This window comes from Porites lutea, chromosome 13 (assembly GCF_958299795.1).
Source record: "Porites lutea chromosome 13, jaPorLute2.1, whole genome shotgun sequence".
NCBI lineage: Eukaryota > Metazoa > Cnidaria > Anthozoa > Scleractinia > Poritidae > Porites > Porites lutea.
This window is the reverse complement of record NC_133213.1, coordinates 14,051,014-14,074,499: the sequence shown is the minus strand read 5'-3', so window position 1 is coordinate 14,074,499 and position 23,486 is coordinate 14,051,014. Positions and strand designations below refer to the sequence as shown.

The 23,486-nt window shown below is 38.7% G+C and overlaps 3 protein-coding genes across 3 annotated transcripts; 1 reads left to right on the top strand and 2 right to left on the bottom strand.

The window, feature by feature from the left end:
* Positions 1 to 355: 355 nt before the first annotated feature.
* Positions 356 to 6,504, bottom strand: LOC140922969 (uncharacterized). The gene is made up of 4 exons (XM_073373016.1): positions 5,885 to 6,504; positions 3,959 to 4,274; positions 3,489 to 3,724; positions 356 to 1,500 (listed from the first exon to the last, which is right to left on the bottom strand). Exons 1-4 carry the CDS (start codon positions 6,464 to 6,466, stop codon positions 1,123 to 1,125), a joined length of 1,512 nt encoding a protein of 503 aa, XP_073229117.1. The 5' UTR covers positions 6,467 to 6,504; the 3' UTR covers positions 356 to 1,122.
* An 87-nt stretch (positions 6,505 to 6,591) lies between these two features.
* On the top strand, positions 6,592 to 22,447 carry LOC140922970 (uncharacterized). The gene is made up of 17 exons (XM_073373017.1): positions 6,592 to 6,726; positions 6,912 to 6,996; positions 7,248 to 7,327; positions 16,645 to 16,736; positions 17,504 to 17,612; positions 17,926 to 17,996; positions 18,180 to 18,287; positions 18,482 to 18,554; positions 18,679 to 18,721; positions 19,267 to 19,349; positions 19,629 to 19,679; positions 19,934 to 20,002; positions 20,867 to 20,912; positions 21,041 to 21,141; positions 21,258 to 21,344; positions 21,472 to 21,642; positions 21,935 to 22,447. The coding sequence occupies exons 1-17, from the start codon at positions 6,712 to 6,714 to the stop codon at positions 22,037 to 22,039; spliced, it is 1,389 nt and encodes a 462-aa protein (XP_073229118.1). The 5' UTR covers positions 6,592 to 6,711; the 3' UTR covers positions 22,040 to 22,447.
* LOC140923488 (uncharacterized) lies at positions 8,723 to 10,324 on the bottom strand. The gene has a single exon (XM_073373573.1). The coding sequence runs from the start codon at positions 10,322 to 10,324 to the stop codon at positions 8,723 to 8,725; it is 1,602 nt and encodes a 533-aa protein (XP_073229674.1).
* Positions 22,448 to 23,486: the final 1,039 nt, after the last annotated feature.

Genomic DNA, 23,486 nt, shown 5'->3' with positions numbered 1-23,486 from the left:
TTTAAATTGTATTTCCGCAGTTCACATCATCTTCACTCTCTGTTTCATTCTTTTCACGGGTTAAGATGAACTCCTCCCAATGTTTGGGTCTTCATAGCTCAGTTGGTAGAGCATTGCAGCGCCAACGCAGACACCATGGGTTGGAATACCGTTGAAGATCCGAAATTTTTCACGGGATAATTGGCGAAAGCTTAACTTGCAATTATGAGTGCGACGATCATATCTTCATTAAAAAAGTATTTCCCTTGATCAAAATTTACCGCAGTAACTCGAATTCTGGTGCTTTGACCATGGACGCTTTCCCTTTAGCCCTTCTTGTCATGCAATTGCTAAAAAACTCTAAAACTTACACTAAAGCAATTTGATTTTAATTAGTAGTCCAAAGAACACATCAAATATTTGACAGTCATTTCACGATCTTATGAGTCACACTAGATCATCAAAGTAAGAATATAATGCATAATTCTGTTACAGTTTCTGATGAGATAAGTTTAAATTGCATTGTACTGTATGCTGAAGTGCTGAAAAATCATTCAACTGTCGAGTACTAGATAACTCAAACTCTCGCTAACTCAAAATGTTTTTTGTTTCCCTTCAGAGTTTGACTACCAGGCTTCTACTGTAGTTAGTAAATGTAAGATCACATGACTTCTCTTCACAACAGGCCATCTGCCAATTACATGTATGTATGTGGTCTTGCTATACTATCTCTGAGAGAAGAGACTACTGCTAACTTCTATAGTATTCAATTCAAGATATGGCCATCAGCCCCCAAGTTTACGTAAGTATAATGTTAAATATTCTTTTGAAAGTACCAAACTACAGTAAAAATATTTTTGTTGCAAGAACAATCAATGACTAGGTTTAATTTTAAATGTAAAATATCAAAGATATTCTTTTGGAAAATAAAAGTCTGTAGACAGTTTAAACAATGTTACGTTTTCCATAAAACAATGCCATACAAGAGCTTAAAAATAAATCAAGGAGCTCACACGATTTAAGTTCTAATAAAAACAAATTAATATTAGGGCTAATAGTATGTTGCTTGACCCTCTGATGGATGTGATTTGTTGAATATCCTCAAAAAGTAAAGTTTTTATTCTCTTATGGCTGTTTACTGTGCTATGTTGTCATCTCACTGTCTTGGTATCTCCATGACAATGCCTCTCCTTGTTCAGTCTCATTGACTCCGCTATGTTCCTCATCAGGTTCTTCCTCCATGAAGTAAGTGTCCAAAAGCTCATTAGCACACTGGGCAACATTTTCGTTATCGCTGTATTCTAGTGCCTCTAAACATGCCACACCCTCAGCAACCTCAAACATTTCTTTTGAAGCTGGAAAGTTTCTCAGTGCCATCTCAATAAACTGAAGACCGGTGATAATGGTATCTGGGTCAGGAGATTTAATAATGTTGATAAAGGAATTCATAGCTCCAAGGTCAAGAACATTTTTCACATACATTGGTCCATGATGTGCAACATTACACAAGCAGATACAGGCCTGTTTTATACACAAAAAAATGAACAGGTTAGAATAACTCCAGACCCTCTAGACCGCACAACAGTGTCCTTGTTGCATCAACCTTTTAGTTTTTATATTGCATAACCAACTCGAGATAAATTGGGGAAATTCTTGAAGACGTTCATATAAGAGAGGGCTAGTAAGCCTTTGGAACTGTAATGATTCCTGAAGTGTGACCATTTAAATGAAAGCTACTGAGCCATAATTTCTCGTTGTAGAAGTACGTGTATTATCTTGTACGAGGTGACTGAGTAACTTTTGAGTCTGTGGATGATGATCCTAAAGTGTCACCATTCAAATTAAAGCTATAGAGCATTACTCTCCTGTTGTATTGTGTATTATGCTGTGTAGGGTTTGGGAAAGGGTGTAACTTAGAGTGACAAAGCCGGATCTATGCTAAGCTGCTTCACTGCTACACCTTCAAAAACTCATCAATAATTCATGAGCTCAACAACCTATCACGTCTGTTAAAATCCATCACGTGCTCATGTTTTAAACCCCAGTAAAACACTGTTAAACTTTAAAAATTTCATCCTCATTAGTATTATTTATATAAAAAATACTAATAAGGATGACATGCACATGATCTATGAATAGTAATTATCAGCACAGCAACTGACACAACAAAATTTGGTGGGTGAATATTTAATGTTCTTTCAAAATAAAAGACGCGGTAAATTTACTATTGCAAAAAGTTAAACTTTGTGCTTTCACCAATTTCATCAGCCAAAAGTTCAGCGACACAGCAGTAATATTGGCTATAGATGGTTTTCATAGTGATGTCATCAAATTGTAAAGTCAAAATAGCAAGGTTTTATGAATTCTTATTTACACTAGCTTGAAGATAAACAAAAAGTAAATTTTGTACTAGTTTCCATTCCTGTAGCATATTTCATTTCAAAAATACCGCAATTTGAACTTTCGAGTTTTCACAGTGCATGACACCAAAATAGGAATGCTATCTTGTTGAAATGGTACACCAATATGGCATCTCCATACAAAGCTCTACAAAAGTGTGTGAAACGTTTCGCCTAATAACTCAGAAACTGTGGGCCACAAAGACCTGAGACTTGGACAAATTGTTTATATAATTTTATTAGTCTTTTATAACATTTCATTTTCTAGTCTTCTTCCACTGGATGGTTTCCAATTTATGTTTTTGTTGCGTGACAGTGAAAACAATCTATAGCAGTGTCCAAACATTGCACTTAAGACTTGCCAGTTGTGAATACGCAACGCTCGAGTACTGGATTTTTGTTTACCTACCATTCAGCCATTTCAGAAAAATTTTTTCAAAGAATATTTTTTCAGTGGAATAGTTGACTTTGGGGTACCATTTTCAATTAACTTCCTCTCTTCCTTGGCATTTTTAGGCTTTGGCTTCCGTGTCGTTCGTAGACTGGAAAATTTCTAAACATGTGTGAGATTTGATTTTCTTACATAATAATTTCATAAGTAATGTTCTTTTCATATCCTAATTTCCAACATTCACAAAAGCCTCATTATTGTAAAATACATTGAGACACGCTTTTCCAGGATGTTTTTGAAGTCGTTCAATAAACTCGCGGTTCAGGTTTGATTGGGTATAGAACCACTTGGTTTCGCCTCATGGCTTTATACCCCGATAAAACCCTCCCGCTCCTTTATTAAACATTACATAACTAACCTTTTCCAGAATTTAAGTTTGCGGATGAAGAAGTTACTGTAGTTTCTAAAGAAACTACAGTACTGTGTGGTGGGAAAGTGAAACACAAAATTGGGATGGTTTCGCTCTGAAGACGAGCCAGCATTTTAACATCAGCTTTCAATATTTTGATTGTGGTAATTAATCAACCGAGAGGACAATACCAAATTTCCATGCCTCACTTTTTGGAGACGAAAAGCAAGTACGAGAGCCTATAGCCTACACCACGACAAAATCAAAGAAAATTAAGAAAAAAACTATAGATGGAATCTATACCTCATACCTCTTTTTTGATGTCAAAAGTTGATGACATTAAATTCACAACAAGAGGTAGTGTTCCAGCTTGAATGAAGGCATCAATGTGTTCTGTAGGTCCGGCAGTAAGATTGGACAATACCCATAAACTCTCTTTCTTTATATGTCGATGTGTGGACTCCAGAAATGATGTCATTGCAATGACCAGCTCACCACTTTGCATTGCTTGAGTCCCATACTCATCAGGGCCACTGGCTATGTTCCCTGATAAAAATTTTTTCAAAATAAATGGAAGACATCTTATTGAGTCTCTTGAGGTTAGATAAGACACTTAATTTCAAATCATCACTTTACACATGGTTTACATTGAGGTTTGGTCAGTATGCAGACCCTTCTAGGATACATTGTTTGAAAGACTTAACTTACCCTGCAAAGAACACACACATGCATACACCCTAGAGAGCTGTAAGTCATTAAATACTAGTACTGTTGACTAACCTAAGCTTCGCAGCATTGGTGTCACTGCTTGGGGGTTATGGGGCATCTCTTGTGCTAGAGAACCCAGAAATTGAACAAGAATGGGAATAACACCCCCCGATACAAACACTGCCACACACTGGGGTTTAGATGTCAAGTATGACAGCACCCAAGCAACCTCTGCAGCCACATCCACAGAGCTGGTCCCTGGTGTAAGAAGGCTGATGACAGAAGGTGCTATGCCTGCTTGTATCATCTCTTCTGCGACAACTTGCTCTCCTCGAGCCAGATTTGAAAGGGCAAATGCTGCTGACTGTACAACTGTTGAAATTGGGCACTGAACAAACAAACAAGATAAGCACATGTTACTCTGCATTAAGATATTGATGAAAGTTTTCCAGTCAACTGTTTCTTTTCTGACTCAACAGAGCTTTAAACTTGAGATCACTACAGCAAATGCACAGTTTTTGGTTCCAGCTGTAATGAATTACACTCGCTATCTTGATTCATTTTGGCTACAGGCAATAACGGTATGTCATCCCCCCCCTCCCTGGCCCACTCTCCCTTAACCAGCAATCAGGCGGTCCCTCTTCCCTTTTCTTTGGAAGACAAGGGGAAAAGGACGCCTGAAATTTTACTTTACGCGTCATCTGCCCATAGTCCAGAATATGGACTTTTGTCTGATTGGTTGAAAAACAAAAGATCCTTTGGAGCCCTGCACCGATTGGCTACAAGCAACATATCTGACTTCCCGTGCAATTAGATAGGTTTTGTCACCTTCGTCTCTTCATGACAGAAACCCCGAGATGATCAAGGAATTCTTTTAACTGTAAGCAAAGCTAGGTCTTTTAAAAAGAAAAAGATGAATACTTTTTTAGTGAATCAAAACAACGGTGCATGGAGAAAAGCCTTGACAGCTGATGAGGATGAGTTGTTATTTGACACTGGTAAGGATATCTGCTATTTCTCCTTCGATGCTTCCTTGCTCAGAACAGGCAGGCGTAAAACAATAATTATTGATGATTTTATACCCGCACTTTTGCAAACTGATGAAAGACCATGAAAGATTTCTTGCTGCAGAATCAATTCCTATACTTCTGACATATTCTAGTAAAATACAGAATTGTGTGTATTTCACTACTGTTTGCAATGAATTTTTATTTTGTTTTACTTGACGGTTTGAACAAACGTACCACATGGTATCGATAAGGCAAGATTCACACTAACAGCAGTGGCCTTAAAATCGATGACTACTGCTAACAGCTACTGTATCAAATTAGCATTCACCGCTTGCCTGGAAAGTAGACAAATACATTTAGATTAGCCGCCTGGGTTGCAAACCGCTTGAGGTTCCGGTAAAATCTAACACGATAAAAGGGGGTGGCAGACGACTCATGGAGTAAGTGGGTGTTTACATGAGAAAACTCACACCGGTGCGAGTCTCATACCAGGATGACTTTTTGATTTTGTACTGTGTTTACATGATGACTGGGTCATTTCATATCTCATTATTTGGAGGTACACTTCATGTTGATAAAATACATGTGCGCTACCTGTTCCAGTCTACCGGCAGACTGATTTAACACTGAAACGGGTGGTCGTTTCGCGTTTTCATGATACCGCTGCGAGATTTCATACCTGAGTGAAATTCTCGCCCTGGTACAAGAACCGGGGTGAACACACGCTGGGGTGACTCACACCGGCATGACATTTTGTGGTGGTATCATGTAAACAAATATAGAGCCATGAGAGGGAACTGGAGTGAACTCGCTCCGGGGCGAAAGTCGTCCCGGTGTCATGTAAACACCCCCTAAATGTATGAGGCAAAACAACTGATCACAGGTTAACTCTCCCTAAATATGCCCTACTTGGGGTTGACACACGACTGAGAAGACCTGGAGAACATAAACTACGAGTTATTATTCACGGCTGCTTAAAGGTAGATACCTTTAAAAGATTGACCATAGGTGTAATAATCCCTTGTGCACGTAAAATATCCCTGCACTCCTGCGAATCACCAGAGAAATTCCCTAATGCCCAGGCACATTGATCTTGAAGTTGAACATTCTGTCCACCCAGATAAGTGATCAAGTAAACAGCGGAAGCTTTCAACACTTTCATAGTATCCTCGTGATCTCCCGTAGCTAAGTTAGTAATGCACCAAGCTGCTTCAAATTGAAACTGAGCATTATTTCCAGTCAAATGTCCCACCATGGATCGCAAGCTGTTTTCTTCACTCAAAAAAGCGCTTATGAGTTCACTGCCTTGAGAAAATGCCTTTCGTAAGTTTTTAAGATTGTTAAGATTATTTTTGTCAGATTTCTGGATTGTCCTTGCCAACTGTTGTACTTGCTCAATCGTAAACTCTTCAACATTCCAGTTGCCCTCCACCTCTGAAAAACGAATGCGCTTCGAGCTCAAAAGTTTTTCGCGTTTTTGCTTCCGAATTTCAGATTCCTGATCCCTTCGTTTACTTCTTTGCGATGCTATGTCACTGCCAGTTGTCTTATACTGGTCTCTTCTATCCATTTTCAACTCTGAATTCTTAATTTATCCAAAGTAGCTATCCAAAGTTACTCAAAAATGGGCTGACATTGGCCTGGCAGCCATGTTTAAATAGCTGAGCCTGCACTTTTCCCGCGTTTACTGCGGTCGTTCCCATGACCACAACAACGGCCGCCATTTTTGAAACGACGAAGAACTGTTTATAACATTTTTTGCCATTTTCTTTTTGACAATTAAGTACATTGCTGCCATAAAGAGAAACGTTAGAAATGGCTTCGAGTTTGGTATGTACTTGGTATATTTTAGCCCAAATCTGAACTTATTCACTGACTTATTGCAGTGGCACAAGTCTTGCTAAATGTCTGTTTAAATGCAGAATTTAGCAAGAACTATATGTCTTTATTATTTAATAGATAATGCATTGCAATATGTGAATAATTGACTGATTGGTGTTTTGATTCTGTTCAAGGAGGATCCAACGCTCGAGCGACATTTCAAAGGTCATAGAGACACAGTGACAAGTGTTGACTTCAATCCCAACATGAAACAGCTAGGTAAAGTTATCATAACATGCAGACAATGAGACTTTGAAGTATACAATACGAAACGTCTTCTAAACCCAGTAACATCGTGTTCACGTGTAAAAAACGCGCAAAAATAAATATGCTTTTCATATACCTTTCCTTCTCCTAATTTCTTAACCCCCCACTTAGGGTAATGTCGGCTTTAACATTTCAATTTATTTTACATACCTCTTTGGAAACTGATCCGGGAATAATTGTGTGCTGTGGTTTCATTTTTGCAGTTACTGGGTCAATGGACTCCAGTCTGATGATTTGGCATTTTAAGCCACACATGCGAGCTTACAGATTTGTTGGACATAAGGTATGGATAATTAGTGAATTTATTCCAAAGGTAAAGTGTAGTTTTAAGAGCAGATGTCTGTAAAAATCGAGCAAACGGCGGCCACGGTCAAAAATTAAAATTCGCTCATATCTTGTCCATAGTAAGGTATTAGCAAGTAACTAAATGTGGTGTAGTTTGTTTTTGAAAAGACCGCTTCGATTAGGAGAAAATCGACAAAATCAGTTTTCGAGGTCGGCGACTGGAAAACAACCAAATTTTGAGGCAAAATGAGGCGTTCTCAAAACTTCGCTCGCACGCCAAAAGGAAGCAAGTGGGGTAAAATATTCACCGATCAATCAATTTGTTAAGGGTTTTACTGCTAGTTTGGTGGTGATTTCTTATCTTAGCGATAATCTGGAAAATAAACAATTTTAATTTAGTTTGGGTTCTTTTTCAACTGACCGTATTTTAAATTTAGGCTGAAAGTTGCGTTTTAAATTTTAGGCATGTGCTACACCTTGGTTTTACCTGAAACTCAAGCTATAAGCTATTTAAACATTGTGCTGAAACATATGTAAGAACTGGCTTGGGTAATTTAATTTGAGCTTCAAATGAACTTTCTGAAGTTGAATAAATTTCGCCTGAAATATGAGACTTTTTCATGATCGTCGGTTTGTTGTTGCTCGACAAGTCACAAAAGCTTGACGCCCTTCGACAGAATCTTTACTCGCAATTGCACTTGTTCAAAGCGTTGTATTAGAATATTTATTAACCCAATGTGTCCTTCTTTTCTGAGTAACTTTAAGCCACTTTTTATACCTCATTTGGTGTTATTCTCAACTGATCACTCTGTGCCGGATCGGCTGGCAACCCACGATCGCAACTCGGGAAAACAAGAGAATTATTTCAAAACCTCCGACTGAACTTAGCATATCTTTCTTTATCCTACCTTAATACTCCTTGCATTTGAAAAATCCTAGGCCTTAAAACAGCTGAAATCTTGATAGACCTCTCTTAATAACTGCCAGGCAGGTGTGCTCTTCATGCTTCACACCTTTTTGTGTTGCGTGACAGATCAAAATCATTCGCACCTGGAGGGGGTAGGGAAACCGATGCGCGAAAACGAAGCCAAAACTTGTAATATTTCTTAAAATAAGACGGTTTGTCAATCGTCAAAGATCTTGCTATTTTAAGTTCAGTGCTCTAGGTTGCAAAGTCTTCGATATCACAGTTCAATTAAAGACAGAAATAAACTGTCCACAACAAAAACACTTTGAGTGAATCGGGTTTTCACTGCTCACAACTGGGTCATTGCTCGCTGAATGTATGGCCACTATGCCAGGTCAAGTTCGTGCTTCTTTCTTCACATGCAAGCCTTCCGGGTTTCCCCCGCAAATGCTGTTACAATGCCTTTTTAACCAAAACCGATCTTAATTATTTCTGACAAGTGCAGTTTTTTCCAAAGGCGATCAGCTTGTCAATGTAAGGGGCTTTTCTCTTTACTTTGATGTCCGTTGTTGGTATATCAAAGTGTTCACAGATATCCTTAAGCATTTGAATTGCAAAGATTGATAGCTTTGAATTTGCAATTAGTTCGCAGATGTTATACCTGTCATAGCATATTGGATGAGTAAGGGCAACCTCTTGAAGAACTTCACTTCTCAACTCGTCAAAGGCTTTCTCATTTTCAACGTTCTGGTTTTCTTCAAAGTCGCTTTCCGTCATTTCGTCATCTTCAAGTTTGCGCTTTGAGGACAGTCTTGAAAAGAAACTTGAAACTTGCTGACTCGTCAGAAATTCAGAACTGCTAAAAAGGCAGTTTCCATTACTGTCTCTAGCAGTCATCATTGACTTGGATACCGAGGCTGCATCTGCTTTCTGGCCGGTTGACTCGCCAATACGAAATTTACTGGATAAGTAGTCTCTCTGCTTCTCTGTGAATCGTGTCCGCTTTACGTGACTAGACTTAAGGGCCCAACCCATAGGTAAAAAAGGCTGATTCGAGAGGTTTAGCTGCCTTCTCACTTGCTCAATCTGTGGTACACTACCAGACTGACCTCGTAGCCTCTCTGCGTAACCAAGCGCTGCTCTGTCAAGGAGTGTCTCATGCTCCAAAGCACGTTCGTGTTTTCCGAGGTCCAGATGGTGCTGTAAAGAAGAAAATCTTTGATAAACTTTCATGCATCCTTCCTCGGGACAGGAAAATGTATGAACAGCGGGTGAGGTCTCAGTCACAGTCTCTTCTTCGGTATCTGAGCATTGCTGGGAATTATCTGAGCAAGGTTGACGCCTGGATTTAACTTTGATAAAGTGTGCATTCGGCATTGTTGTGGCTGTATCCTCATCACATTTCACGAGATCTGGAATCTGCACCAACTGTGGAATACCGAGGTCCTCGAGACGTATGCACTTACCAGGCCCTATTCCATACGCTCTCCAGACGGTCAGGCTTCCGTTGTTGTATACAATATTGGAAATCAAACCCACTCCTGCAATCTTTACATTCAAGGACGGTGCTGGGTCTTGCGCTGAGATGCATAATGAAATGTCAACTCCAGGAACACCTCCCGATGACTGGATAGCGTCTACCATTTCCTTGGCAGTCTCGATGTTAGACCCTTGATTAAGGTGGATTTTCATGTGTGACTTAATTGAAGCCGCCTTTCTATCACATGGGCCTTTACCACCCTGTGCGTCTGAAAAGTCCAAGCGTTTCACAGTCACTCCACTAGCACAGCCTGTAAAGCTGGCCCCCACTATCGTAGCCCCGCAGTGGTAACAGCCGGCATTGTCCTGTCTGTAGAAGACAGTTTTCAGATGAGGCAGCTGTGACTTTAGCTTTCCAATAACATCCTTCATAATGGAAAGCACCACACAGCTGTCTTGGTTGTAGGTTTGGTAAACATGCACAAATGTCATCATCTCCAATTCGTGGTTTTCCGCTCGTCGAGTAGCTACAGTAATGTGCCAAGGCATACCCCGCTTTGCAAACCAATCACTTTGGCTTTCTCTAAACTTTCTTGGCAAGAACTTCATGGCCCAGTCCTGAACCAGGAGTACGGAATTTTCATCGAGAGCATCAATCACCTCTATTCGGGCTTCATCCTGATTCACACAGCGGAGCAGGTGAGCTTTCCAAGCCCAGATGTTTTGCTTAGCTTGCCCTTGAATGAAGTTCACCTCTTCTACCACGTCACTAGAGACGTTGTTATCAGACATCTTTTCGATTGCGTCATGTATTTCAGCAAGAACTGAAGAAACTAGGTAACAGCGATCACAGGTTTCTAGATGATCGTGTGGGCGAATGATCTGATAATCCTTGTCCCTAGGGTCGCTTAGTGCATAAGCTCTGCAATGATCTGGAATGTTGGATTGCTTAGAAACATGCACCTGTAAAGACATTAATAAACAAAATTACTTACCCTAGATCAAATGTTACGGTTAAGGTGACTCGCTGGTTTTGCACTGGACATCTTTCACTTGGCATAACAAGACACCCGCTGTGAAAGAGAGCTTACAGTGGCAATAAAATGAATTCGATCAAAGAGAAAAGAAATCCATTAAAGTTTTTTCCAAGGTTTTCATCCACCTTCCACGTTCTTGCCATTTTGAAGCTCGCCCCAGTCCTCGCTTAAAGACGGAAGGAATTCAGGTGATGAGCCCTTTGCAGCTCTACCTCAAAAACGAACAAAGTGCCCCTTACCGGTCTTTCCAACGACATTTTTCGTTAGCCGTAGGTTGAACAAAGTAAAATTCTGTGCACTATCGCAAGCTTTATTGAAAAGAAGCCTGCTTACTTGTTGACTTTTGTTATGCGCACAGTTCATTTGCCTATATATTCATATTCGTCAGCATGTTACAGTTAAAATGAGCACGGTAACTTCCACTTTTTAAGACGTATTCTTACCTTATTACAACAGTGATCTAAGTTTTATGGAAAATCCATGCATGTTATGTTCAGTTCTTTTTTTAATACTAGGGAATCACCTTAACCGGTTCTGCGCAATTGAAGTATTAGCATTAAGCAAAAATGCAACTCGACTTTTTTTAACCAAACGATCACCTCAACTGGTTCTGCGCACAGTTTTATTTCACTAGGCTATTTTTACATTTCTCCTAAATTGAAACTGCGTAGGAACGACAAATCGCATTAAGCTAAAGTGAAAGTCTGCACGCGCGAGCTTTCTCAACTAGCACCAATTAAGCACATAAAAACATTGCTGCTTGAATCATCACCAAAATCCTCTCCTGCTCGTTCCCCAGAGAATCTTGGGTAAGTGACTCAAAGACATTTTTGGTATCTTTGACTGGCACAATCGCTAGCTTCAGCTTGTTAATTGTGAAGTCTAGTGTTATTGCGATTTTTCTTATATACACAGACTAAAGTCATTTTGAAGTTTACCTTAAAGTCGCCCTTTAGATAACGCTTTGCGGACTTAAGTTGCTCCTTTTGTTTCCTTGCCCAAGTCATTCCCATAAATGAATCGCCCAATCTATTTACTACGTCATGGAGATCGTCGAAGGCTTGACTGCCAGCACAACTTATATAATCTAGACCCTGTAGAGACTTTCTCACAGAGGCAGAACAGACATTGAGAATTCTCAAGAGTGTACTTCGGCTCAGTGTTGTAAAGCTACTTTCGCTTGAATAAGCCAAGTACTGCTTGACAATGGACTCTGGCACCATCATACGAATAACATTAGGCACTGTAATGACTTCCTTTGTTGACAGTTTTATTGATTTCTGCCCGAAGGGAAGATCCTGGATGACATGGGTGCTCGTTATAAAGTCCAAAAAATGATCAAGTTGAGTTTGGGATACCGCCATTCGTGTCTTGGATGACTGAAGTGATAGTGCTACACCTCTACCCTCGACCAGGATATGCTTCCTTGCTTCACTGAATTGATACCTCGTCAGATTGGGAATCCATTTCTTAAGTGTCTTGAATGAAACCTTGTCTACCATTATAGACAATATTTGTCTCCTGGTTTGCCAGTTACTCGCATTCCTGTAGCACTCAGCCAACGCCTCCATAAGCACTTCATCTACAGGCTCACGCTGGTTACCACTAGGGTTTTCATCGGAAGATTTGGATGCAACAAGTGATTTCCAAAGCTGTCCACTCTGATTTGGTGCTACTTCTTCTAGTACAGCATCAACTGCTTGATTTGCTTTGCGTAAGTGACGACGCCTCGTTCGTTCACTAGCCTCCTCCCATTGCGTCGTCAAAGGAAATCTCACCGGACTTATGTCTCGGGTTTCTAGAAAGGTGTTTAGCATTTCAAGTGGTTTACACTCCCGTTAGACATGTTCATTTGCCTCGTTCGGCGAGTAGATACTTGTTGCTGGAGTCTGTAGTTCAAGGTAGGGGAAGGACGATGGTGTGCTTTCTGCCACTTAACCTACTGTGTCACTTGTTTGATCCTGCGGACGAATTGATGGATTGATTGATTAGACTGTTGACCCACGTTATAAAAAGACATGTTAGTCTTGTAGATTAAGTACAGATAATAATATGAATCAAGTGATCAATCAAACAAAAAAGCAGAATGAATTAATTCAATCCCCTTTTCATATTATTGGAAGATACAATTCGCTCTGCATATCATATACTTTATATACGTACTTGGTATGTAAAATTGGAGGTATCATAAAGTGATAAGTCTTTGAGAGTTAGAGTTGTTTTTGACTATAATACAGATTAGCTTGTGTTGAAATTATAAAAGGAGCGGGGGAGGTAGGGGCACCCTGCGAACAGAGCCTCCTTTTGCCTTCTTGATCGAGAAGGAGACAAGGAAGGTCTGCCTAAATCCCGTCAAACCTTTGAAGTCACCAAAGCCCAAACTTCTGAACTAATCAATCTTGTTTTCTCTTGTAAAACGTTTTTTTTTTCGAGTGAGAGCACTTGTTTTTTGATAAACCGATCGTCATAACTAAGCCCGCTGTAGCAAGCGCACAGCTTTTAGGCTTGGATTCGAAACTAAATCCTGGCAACATTCCGCGCATGCTCAACAAAAGATCTTACTCGATTCTTGCAGAGTCTTTCTTGAGTACTCCAAAATCGAGCAAGCGAGAGAAAAGCTCTGCTGGCAGGATGAGGAAGAGGTTGAAAGTGCTACTATTTGCTTGCGGAATTGACAATAGTTTCCACGTATTCTGTAAATGCAAAAAAGAACCTTGTTCCCATCATGGTCCATCTTTGAGAGGGATTGGGAGCGAGGCTGCTCAACCCCTTTCCTAGGAAAAAGTGACTTGGAGACAGTTACCAGTTAGCCTGTGTGCCAAATGCATAAAGGGGTGGAAGGGAAGAGAGATACTTAACAATCCTCGCTTCCTTTTTTTCCTGACTTCAACACAACTTTCGACGTCTCTCACGTATCTACATTGTTCCGTCTGTGTGACATTAATTTGTAGGTCAAGAAAGATTATCCTACCAAAGACATCTCCGCCATTTGAAATGTTACTTCGCAATCGTCAAACGCAACTTCTGCAGTTTTTTCTGTGTCAGGTTTCCAGTTCCCAGCCAACATTTTTCTGCAGTTAGGGCATACCCCTAAGAGATTACAAATATCAGTAAGCACACTATTTTAATTAGGGTTGCACATTCAAGTAAAAAAAAAAAAAAAAACGATCTCTTGAACATTATTTTTTTGACATTGCCCGAAGTTTAAAACCGAACAGGTGTATTAACACCTTTTTTAAAAAAAATCAGCGAAAATGAATTCTCAGATAAAATGAAATCAATTTGATTAATTTCAGCTAAATTATTTTCCTTTGTAAAGATGATTTTTAAGTAACTTTTTCTTGAAGAAGTACATCAGCGTTAGTTCTTTTATTTTTTAGAGTTACAAAAGGGATACAAACCTGACCCAACAGGAAGAAATATCCCACTCTGTTGCAGCACTGTTTGTGAACCTGCTTTGCTTAGACCTCTATCCGCTTTTGGCTTTTTGCTCACGTCCTTACTATGACCTGATAATATTGATGGTATTCTGCATTTGTCCGGAACTCGGCGTGTCCATCCAATACCCAGCGATGCCCGATGAGCTGGACATATGGTCATTTGGTCAATATTTCGTGGAGAGGAAAAGATGGATGCCCTCGCCAGAATAAGATCAATTTCATCAACTATGCCATGAAACGCAAACATTTCTCTATGCCCGTTAATATCTCGCTGACAACCAAGTAGAGGAATGCATCCCGTTGCTTTGTTTCTGTCTCTCCTATCATGACCACAGTGGCCTCCCACAATCGATACAAACGAACAACCACTTTCATGATAGTTTTTCGACGGATTGCAACTAACTGGTTTTAAATTCTCTTAACTTTTATATTTAAACAGGTGTCAAAAACTGATGGCGTCGTAAAATTAAATTAAGTACAGTAAACAGCTAGCGGATGACTTTTCGAAACATTTCAGTTGTAATGAAAAAAAAAAAATATTACAAACATTTAATAAATTTATATACAATTTTGTATCTTTTGTTCCTTAACAGTATATTAATCCTATCACCTAGATTGAATTATTTTTCGATGTGACGCAACGTTATAACCACTGGATCCCTTATCTGTTTATCTCGTCGTTAATTAGTTTGGGAAAAATGTGTTTATCCTTCCGGTGCCGCTGTCACACAACTCCTCTGATCACGTTTTAAGACCAAAGGTATATCGGCAGCCCGAAAGTTCGCTATCAAAATTGCAGTTTTTGTGAGACCTAAAATATTTCAATGGCAATGGATGTGAAATTTCGATCGACTGAAAAGAAAGCCGGACTGCAATACTGTGAATATAATAGTTCTGTCTGGGGTTACTTTCTAGCAACACGATTCTCGACTTGGGGACTGACAATCAGCAGAAAACAAGATGCCAGTTAACGAGAACGGGAAAAGCATCGAGGTAAAAAAATGTTCAGTACAGATTTCCTAAATGTAAGTGGAATTGTGAGTTAACTTTCTAGTGGAGGCGTAAAGCTTTCGTGACTTGTTGAGCAATAACAAAGCGACGATCCCGCGATCATTGCAAAGTCTCATATTTCAGGCGAAATTTATTCAACTTCAGAAGGTTCGTTTGAAGCTCAAATTAAATTACCCAAGCCAGCTCTTACATATGTTTTAGCACAATGTTTAAATAGCTTATAGCTTGAGTTTCAGGTAAAACCAAGGGGTAGCACATGCCTATAATTTAAAACGCAAGTTACAGCCTAAATCTAAACTTCGATCAGTTGAAAAAGTATCCAAACTAAAATAAAATTGTTTATCTTCCAGATTATCGCTAAGATAAGAAATCACCACCAAACTAGCAGTAAAACCCTTTACAAGTTGATTTATTGGTGAATATTTTACCCCGCTTGCGTCCTTTTGGCTGGCGAGCGAAGTTTTGACAACGCCTCATTTTGCCTCAATTTTTGATGGTTTTCAAGTCACCGACCTCGAAAACTGATTTTGTCGATTTTCTGCCAATCGAAGCGGTCTTTTCAAAAACAAACTACACCACGTTTAGTTACTTGCTAATACCTTACTATGGACAAGATATGAGCGAAAACGATTTTTTGACTGTGGCCGCGAAATTTCGATTTTGCTCGATTTTTACAGACAGTTGCTCTTAATTTGTGTATTTAAAAGCCTTTTTGAGTTCCAAAAACCTCCCATGTTCAAAATTAATGAGCAGGATTTATGAAAGACCCCAGGGGGGACTCCCATACAAAAGTGGCTGGGGTGGTGCTCATCGTATTGCTTAGGGGGATAAATTGCAGATTTTGGTCTCATTTAGGGTGTTTGGGATGAAAAGTCACCATATTTGCCCATTCAGATATCGCTTTGGGCTGTGCATAAAGAAATTTTCAAAAAAATATCCTGAAACTGACCACACGCATATCTAACATTTAAAAAGAACACAACATTTCTCCACTTGTTTATATCCCTCGCTCTTCTGTTTTAGTATGGTCTCCGTCAGGGGTCAGTTTAAGGTTGAGCCACACCCACGTTGATCTCCCTTAAGGGGTTTAATTTTCATTTTCTGACGAGCATCCCCGTCATTTTTATATGGGAGTCCCCCCTGGCAAATTCTAACCTTACCTTTGAAAAGAGGCTTGACACAAATCAGAAATGGATATTTTCTCTCAAAAGATGGAAATACTGGATTGTGCATTGGTCAAAATCATGAAGAAATTGACTGCAGATGCAAACCTTGATCCTGCAGTACCTTTCCTAGTTTTGTTGATAATTTTCTTCATTCTCAGGATGCTATTGTGAAATATTTTGTACATCTCTGGACTCACAAGATTCACTTGTTGACTAAATACAAGAAAGGTGTTTTATGTAGTTAACAAAATTACCTCTATATTGCTTTTGCTCAGGATGCTGTACTTTCAGTGAAGTTTTCTCCATCTGGACATTTGATTGCTTCAGCATCAAGAGACAAAACTGTCAGACTGTGGGTCCCAAGTGTGTAAGTAATAGATACTGTGAGTTATTGTCCATGCCCAGAGAAACTAAGCCATGTCATTAGCAAGACCCCTGCGTGTGATATTATTGATAACAAGGCTGTGTTCTAAGAAAAATTCAAGGGTGCCCAGCAGATAATTTCTAAGAAATTGAGATTTTCTAGTCACCCAGGAGCAAAAGTAAGGCACCAGCGGCCAACGGGTGCTGCTAGAGTGTAGCCTTGCATAAAGTCATTGGATGCCTCAAGCACTGATAATGGTTACTGCAGTGGATGTTTGTTAATAGGAATCATTAGACATGGTTGCCACAGGTTAGGATATAGTCATGGAAAAAAAAGATAATTCAAGGTCAGGAAAAAGTCAGGGAATTTCTCCTCAAGTCAGGGAAAATTTAATTTTTTGAAAGAATTCGGGGAAAAGTAAAATTTTTAAGAGGACTTGTAAACATGTAGTTTATTCTTTTCCCTCTACTTTAACTGTTTTCTACAATGTAACATTTGAAATTCACTTGGGCATGTGACAGACATGAATCAAGTTAAATTCATTTGGTAGAATATTCTAGAAGTATCCATTCATGCACACTGCACACGCCTTGCTGAAAGCATTATAAATATATGGGTGGAGGGGATGGATTGTTTATTCCGTTGGTCAGGGAAATTTTACATTTTGTCCGGAAAATGTCATGGAAAAGTCAGGGAATTTCAGAGACCTCTGGCTGTGGCAACCATGAAATTTAGATGTTAACTTTGTGATACTTTTTCATTATCCAAAGTAAAGGAGAAAGTACCGTGTTTAAGGCTCACACAGCAACTGTAAGAAGTGTGGACTTCTCTGGTGATGGCCAATCACTTTTGACAGCATCAGATGACAAAACTGTCAAGGTAATTTGTTAGTATAGTTGTGTAAGATGGTGGAGTGGGAGATAGTAAGGCAAAGAAGAAGGGTGTGGTAAGGCTCTGGAAAAAGAAATTTTTGTTTTGAAAAAAGTCTGGGAAAAGTCTTGAATTTTGGATCCAAAAATCTTTACGAACCCTGGGATTAAATGTGCAAGTTGGATGGTGTGTAAGATGGGTGCTGCTAGACCATGCTTTCCTGAATTCATCAATCAAACATGATTATCATATGGTGAAGTTAGCCTCACCAAAGATGTTTAAGAGAATATAGCAAATTACCTTTTTGATTTTTCTTGTAAAGGTATGGACTGTTCACCGTCAGAAATTTCAGTACTCTCTAAATGCTCACATGAACTGGGTGCGCTGTGCAAGGTAAATATAATCTGACAACTATCTAAATATTAGCATAACAGTATGTTACTATAATCAAATTGATAAATTTAGTGGGATTTAATCACACCACAGTGTTGTTCCAATGAATGTTGAGGTTTACTTTTGTGACAATTTTGAACATGACTGAAAACAATTTTCCTGTTGCCTCATAAACAATGCCAGGTTTTCACCAGATGGTCGCATGATTGTATCTGCAAGTGATGACAAGACAATCAAAATCTGGGATAGGACAAGCAAGGAATGTGTTCACAGCTTCTATGACCCAGGAGGGTACGTTAACAAAAGCTTGTAAACTGTTTTTTTACAGTGAGATCATCAACTCATTGTGATGGCTGACTATTAAGCATGGACTGACATCGTACTGATCGAGGATGCTTAGGTCTGTGCAGGTTACTAGCCTCATTAACAGCCTTCCTTTAATTATTGTAGCCTCATCAAAAATTATGTGAATCACTTTTCTTCAGATATGTGAATTCTGTAGAGTTTCATCCCAGTGGAACATGCATAGCAGCAGGAGGAACAGACAGCACAGTCAAGGTGTGTGTGTGTTTCTTCTATCCTTGAAACTTGAGTGCAAGTAAATATTAACTATCCAGTGTGACCAGTTTTACATAGATCTACCTTTGGGGAAAATGATAGAAGTTTAACATTTTCTTTTCAGGTCTGGGACATCCGAATGAACAAACTTCTTCAACACTACCAAGGTAACCACAGTCAAGTTGACTTGATTTTTAACATAAGGAGGCTATTGGATAAACCTTCACCAGGGTGCAAATAAAATCAGTCCTTCAGACAAGCTGCACCTAACTTTTATTAAATTAATCACTTGCTTTATTATTTGTTGTAGTTACACTGTAGCTCTGATTTGTAGCCTTGCTTAACAACATATAGCCTAACATGAAATGTAGTGTTATACTTTTGTTTTGATACTTGCTTTTACAGATTTCACATTTTCAAAAGGGGGTGAAAAGGGGGTTGTGGTCCACGAGAATTTATTATGAACTTTAAATTTGCCTTTAAGTACTTGTCTTGCCTGTTGTCTTACCCGTTGGGCAAGTTAAGAACAAAATTCACTAGCCCGAAGGAAAAATCCACTAGCCCAGGGCTACAGGACACAGTTTTCTTTGCGCGCTGCTTAACAGTACTGATAACTCTTAACTGACACATAGGTCAAGGACCTTTGATTTTCTCAGATAGTGGGGAGACTAAAGGGCCTCTGCTCACGGTTTAGTTATTTCCATTCTTTTAGCACACACAAATGCTGTGAATGCTGTTTCGTTTCATCCATCTGGAAATTATCTTGTATCTGCATCAAGTGATACCACACTCAAGGTAACAAATTAAGAGATTTATATATTGGCATTTTTTAATTATTAATAGTGATCTTTATGTATTTGAATTCTCTCTGTTCTGGTGAAACAAATAACTCTTCAAAAGATAAATCTGCCGCAAGATGTGAGATCCAACTGTTGTGTTTTGGTATCAATCTTACATTGTGGGCAAAATCAATGGATGCAACCCTCTCTAGCCATCCTCACTGCACTCGCAGGCTTTAGTTTGAAACAATACATATACAAAGCAGTCTCATTCTGCTTTACACTCTCTCATTAGATCTTGGATTTGATGGAAGGCCGGCTTTTTTACACACTTCATGGACATCAGGTTAGTCAATACTTAATAATTTTCTTCCTTAAAATAATTTCCTTTGGGTGTTACACAGACCTGCACCAATGTTTACATCAGTTTTAACAGCTTTTTCATCCTCGGAGACCCAGGGGCAGTTAGTCGGGTCGAGAGAAAAGGCGCGACAAAAGTTTTCAAGTATGGAAACTTTCGTCACGCCTTTTCTCTTGACCTGACTGACTGCTCCTGGGTCTCCGACGATGCAGTTTTTTATGCTCCTTAATACTTTTTAGGGTCCAGCAACATGTGCTATATTCTCACGTAATGGTGAATATTTTGCTTCAGGAAGCTCAGATGAACAGGTAAATAAATCAGTGGAGTTAGTGATGACTAGCAGCCAAATCACCCACCATAACAATAACTCCTTCATAGCCAGATTGTGTATTCATGAGTTACAAATGAAGGAAGCCTATATTTCCTGCAGGTTCATTAGGGTGATTAACTTGAAAAGGTTCTGCATTATTGACAAGTACAGGAAGAATAATTTCAGAATAGGCCTCTTTTTGGAAGTTTGTTGGTGTTAATTACGGATAGGCGTGAACACCTCATGACGTAATGCAAAAGATTGAAAATATGCTGAACAACGCCAAAAAAAAGACAATACCTAACCAACAATGGTTTCAGCAATACAGTGAAAACTTTCCTGGAAGAACCTAGTAGTTTAAGAACCTGCTGGCAGAAATTTTCCACTTCAAGCCAAAAATATAATAACCTGTTTAGCCAAGCAAAATCAAGCAGGTTCTTATACATGATCACAGGTAAATATGATAAACAATTTAACCAACTAGTTTGAGATTGCAAAGCGACATACAAGAAAATACTGTCCTGAACTGTCATTACAAAATAAGTACAGGCTTCTGTTAGTAATTCCTACAACAAAAAACAGGTTTAAATAAAGTACATTTGTACAGATCATTGTAAAGGTTTGTAATGCACAGTTCTGAATAAGTACATAAATTATTTAAGGACCAAAGTTGAATGTCTAGCCTTTATTTTCCAGTGGTCTCCTTCACAGAAATTAAGACCCTACTTTGCTTAGATTGCCAATAACTGCCCCAAATTACAAAAATCTTTTCTGCCAGACTTCAAAAAATGTAGTTAGGACAAGGTTGTTACATGTGGGTTTTTACTGTACTACGAAACACACTTTTCTTCATCTCCCAAAGGTCATGGTGTGGAAAACAAATTTTGACAAAGTGGACTATGATGAAGGTAAGAAAAATGGATCATAACACACTGATAAAAATAATCTTATTTTTCTGTGAATATTATAAATTGATTGTCTGCAATTGGCTTTAATGTTATAACCACAAAGGACTTATTTTCTTTCTTTTCAACAGTTCTACGTTCACACAGAAAAAGAGCAGCCTCTCCACCTGTAACACTTCCTCACAATCATGACCCACCTCCAAGAACTCCACCTAAATCAGCAGCTCCAGAGGTAAGGGGTGATTTGAAGAACTTTATTTTAACCCATTCCATGTGGCAAGTTTCTTATTTACTGCATGAAAGGGTCAGATGAGATATTTTATTTTGTTCTGCCCATGATCTTTGCAGGTCAGAGCAGGTGCTGAGCCTAGGAACCTCGCTGTTGGTGACCCAGTGGTCGTAGAAGTTGGGCCAGCAATGTTTTCAATACCTCAGGTAAATTTTTGATCCATTCATTTTTAAGCATGTTGACTGGCAGAGATAGCAGTGCCAGGAGCATAGTTGTTCTAAGTCAGCTGAATGGTTGTAAAAATTATTTTGTATACAAATATTGTTATTTCAGAGACAGAGCAGACTAGATGAGGTCACTAGCAGAATAGGAGATTTTGATGCACTGGGAGGGGTCTCTGCTGGTCAACCTCCTCTCACTACTCCCCTGGAAAGACGTGATATACCACCTCAGCTCAGCATGACACTAGAACACATTGTAGGACAGTTGGATGTCTTAACACAGGTGTGATATATAACGTTGTGGTTCAATTTTATCTTTGGTTTAAATTTTATTCTCCTTTGTTTTGGGGTATGGTAATGTATGATAATGAGTTTGAAACAAAGGACAATAAAATTATTTAAACCAACTAAAAATTGAACCACAACATAATCAGTAAATATTCTTCAGTAAGTGCCACTCATACACTTAGTATTTTGTCATTTCCTGCTAACAGCACTGAGTGAATGTACAATCACTGGTAATTTATTTACCTGAAATCATTTTATATTTTGTTTTGTTTTGTTTTCATTTGCAGACAGTATCTATTCTGGAACAGCGACTTACAATGACAGAGAATAAACTAAGGGAGTGTCTGGATAATCAGCAAAAAATTAGTCTCCAAATCAGACCAAATGAATAATGTGCCTTGGCCATTTACTTCCTATCACAGAACCTGAAGAACTGAGTAGTTTTATTGAACAGTTAACTACAGAATGTACGAGTTTCACACAGCACGGTGAATCCTTGGTACTCAAACCATCATCAAATCTATTCTCAGTCGGTTAAGTTGTCAAGGGTTATATTCTCATTTCTGTCATCATGTTTGTATGAGATTGATAGAAGTGCTACCATGCAAAAAAGAAGGTTTTGATGGAAAACGCGTGATGAAAACAACATCCGCAAGTATGCACACAGAGACTCATTAATTGCTGACATCTAACTGTAACATTTGATGTTATTTATGTAAAAATAAAGAGTTGGACTGGGCTGAACATCAATAATAAAATCTTAGTCTCAAACCTCACAATTATTGTTAAGTTTGAGACTAAGAATTTTTTTTTTTTTTTTTTTTTTTTTTTTTTTAAGACTAAGATTTATGCAACTGACCTCAGAACCACTAAGAACAATGTTCAAACTGTATATATTTAAATGGAAAGCAAATGATGTGATGTAAAACAGGAATACAGTCAAACCTCCATTAAGCGGCCACCTATTAAGTAATGATCTGTGTTAGACGGGAAGCAATTTCTTTTGTAATGGCACAATACACTTTCCTCACATAGGAATATTTTCATTTCCACACATACAATGCATAAATTAACGTACAAAAAGGCAGTCTACAAAAAACAATGAATTAAAACTCCATTTTAAAGGTTTTTTTTTTCAGTTAAAAGATTTCAACCAATCAAAAGACTTGCAAAGAAAAGCCAAGAAAAGTTTACAATAAATATTCCTCACATAGGATTTCTGGGTTACTTAGACTCAGTGAGATTTTGTTACAACGAAGGAAGTTGGTTAGAAAATAAGGGATTAATAATGGGTGCTGCTGTGTAAAGATTTCGTAAAATTTGTTTTTTTAACCAAGCAATCAGAAGTGTAGTAGAGACAATTTTAGTAAAGTTATCACCTTTTTCGCATTCCAATTTGTGTTCATTGCATTTGGCTCTTTCCTTCTTATCTGGCCACTCTCTATTAAGCAGCTAGTAACACAGGCAGCCCAAACTCATGTTATGAGGAAAGGAGGTAAAGTAATTTACTTACCATAGGTGACGCATGACCTTTTTGCTAGACACGTTGGTGTCGTGTTACAGGCGACTGTTGAAAATATGAGACTTTGTATGAGAAATAAAATACTGAAGTCTGCGAACGCTAAATAACATTAAATCTAATTTTTCCTTCAATGAAATAAATAAAAAAGACTTACCTGCGATGTATTCCACCGAGTCTCAGTGTCTGCTTGTCCTTTAACTGGTTTTTTTGGCTTTATTGTATAACCACTGTTACTCCCTTCATAGGACAAAGTCAACGTTGGTCACTTCGATCTGGGAGGGTCCTGGACCAGTCGCAACAAAAATGCTGTTTTTTCG

Coding starts and splice junctions, on each gene's coding strand:
- LOC140922969 (XM_073373016.1), bottom strand. CDS start 6,466: ATGGATAGAAGAGACCAGTATAAGACAACTGGCAGTGACATAGCATCG. Junction 4,275..5,884: donor CTATGGTCAATCTTTTAAAG/GTATCTACCTTT, acceptor TTGTTTGTTCAG/TGCCCAATTTCAACAGTTGT. Junction 1,501..3,488: donor CTTTTGACATCAAAAAAGAG/GTATGAGGTATA, acceptor TGTATAAAACAG/GCCTGTATCTGCTTGTGTAA.
- LOC140922970 (XM_073373017.1), top strand. Junction 17,613..17,925: donor CAGATGACAAAACTGTCAAG/GTAATTTGTTAG, acceptor TTTCTTGTAAAG/GTATGGACTGTTCACCGTCA. Junction 19,680..19,933: donor ACACACTTCATGGACATCAG/GTTAGTCAATAC, acceptor AATACTTTTTAG/GGTCCAGCAACATGTGCTAT.
- LOC140923488 (XM_073373573.1), bottom strand. CDS start 10,324: ATGAAGTTCTTGCCAAGAAAGTTTAGAGAAAGCCAAAGTGATTGGTTT.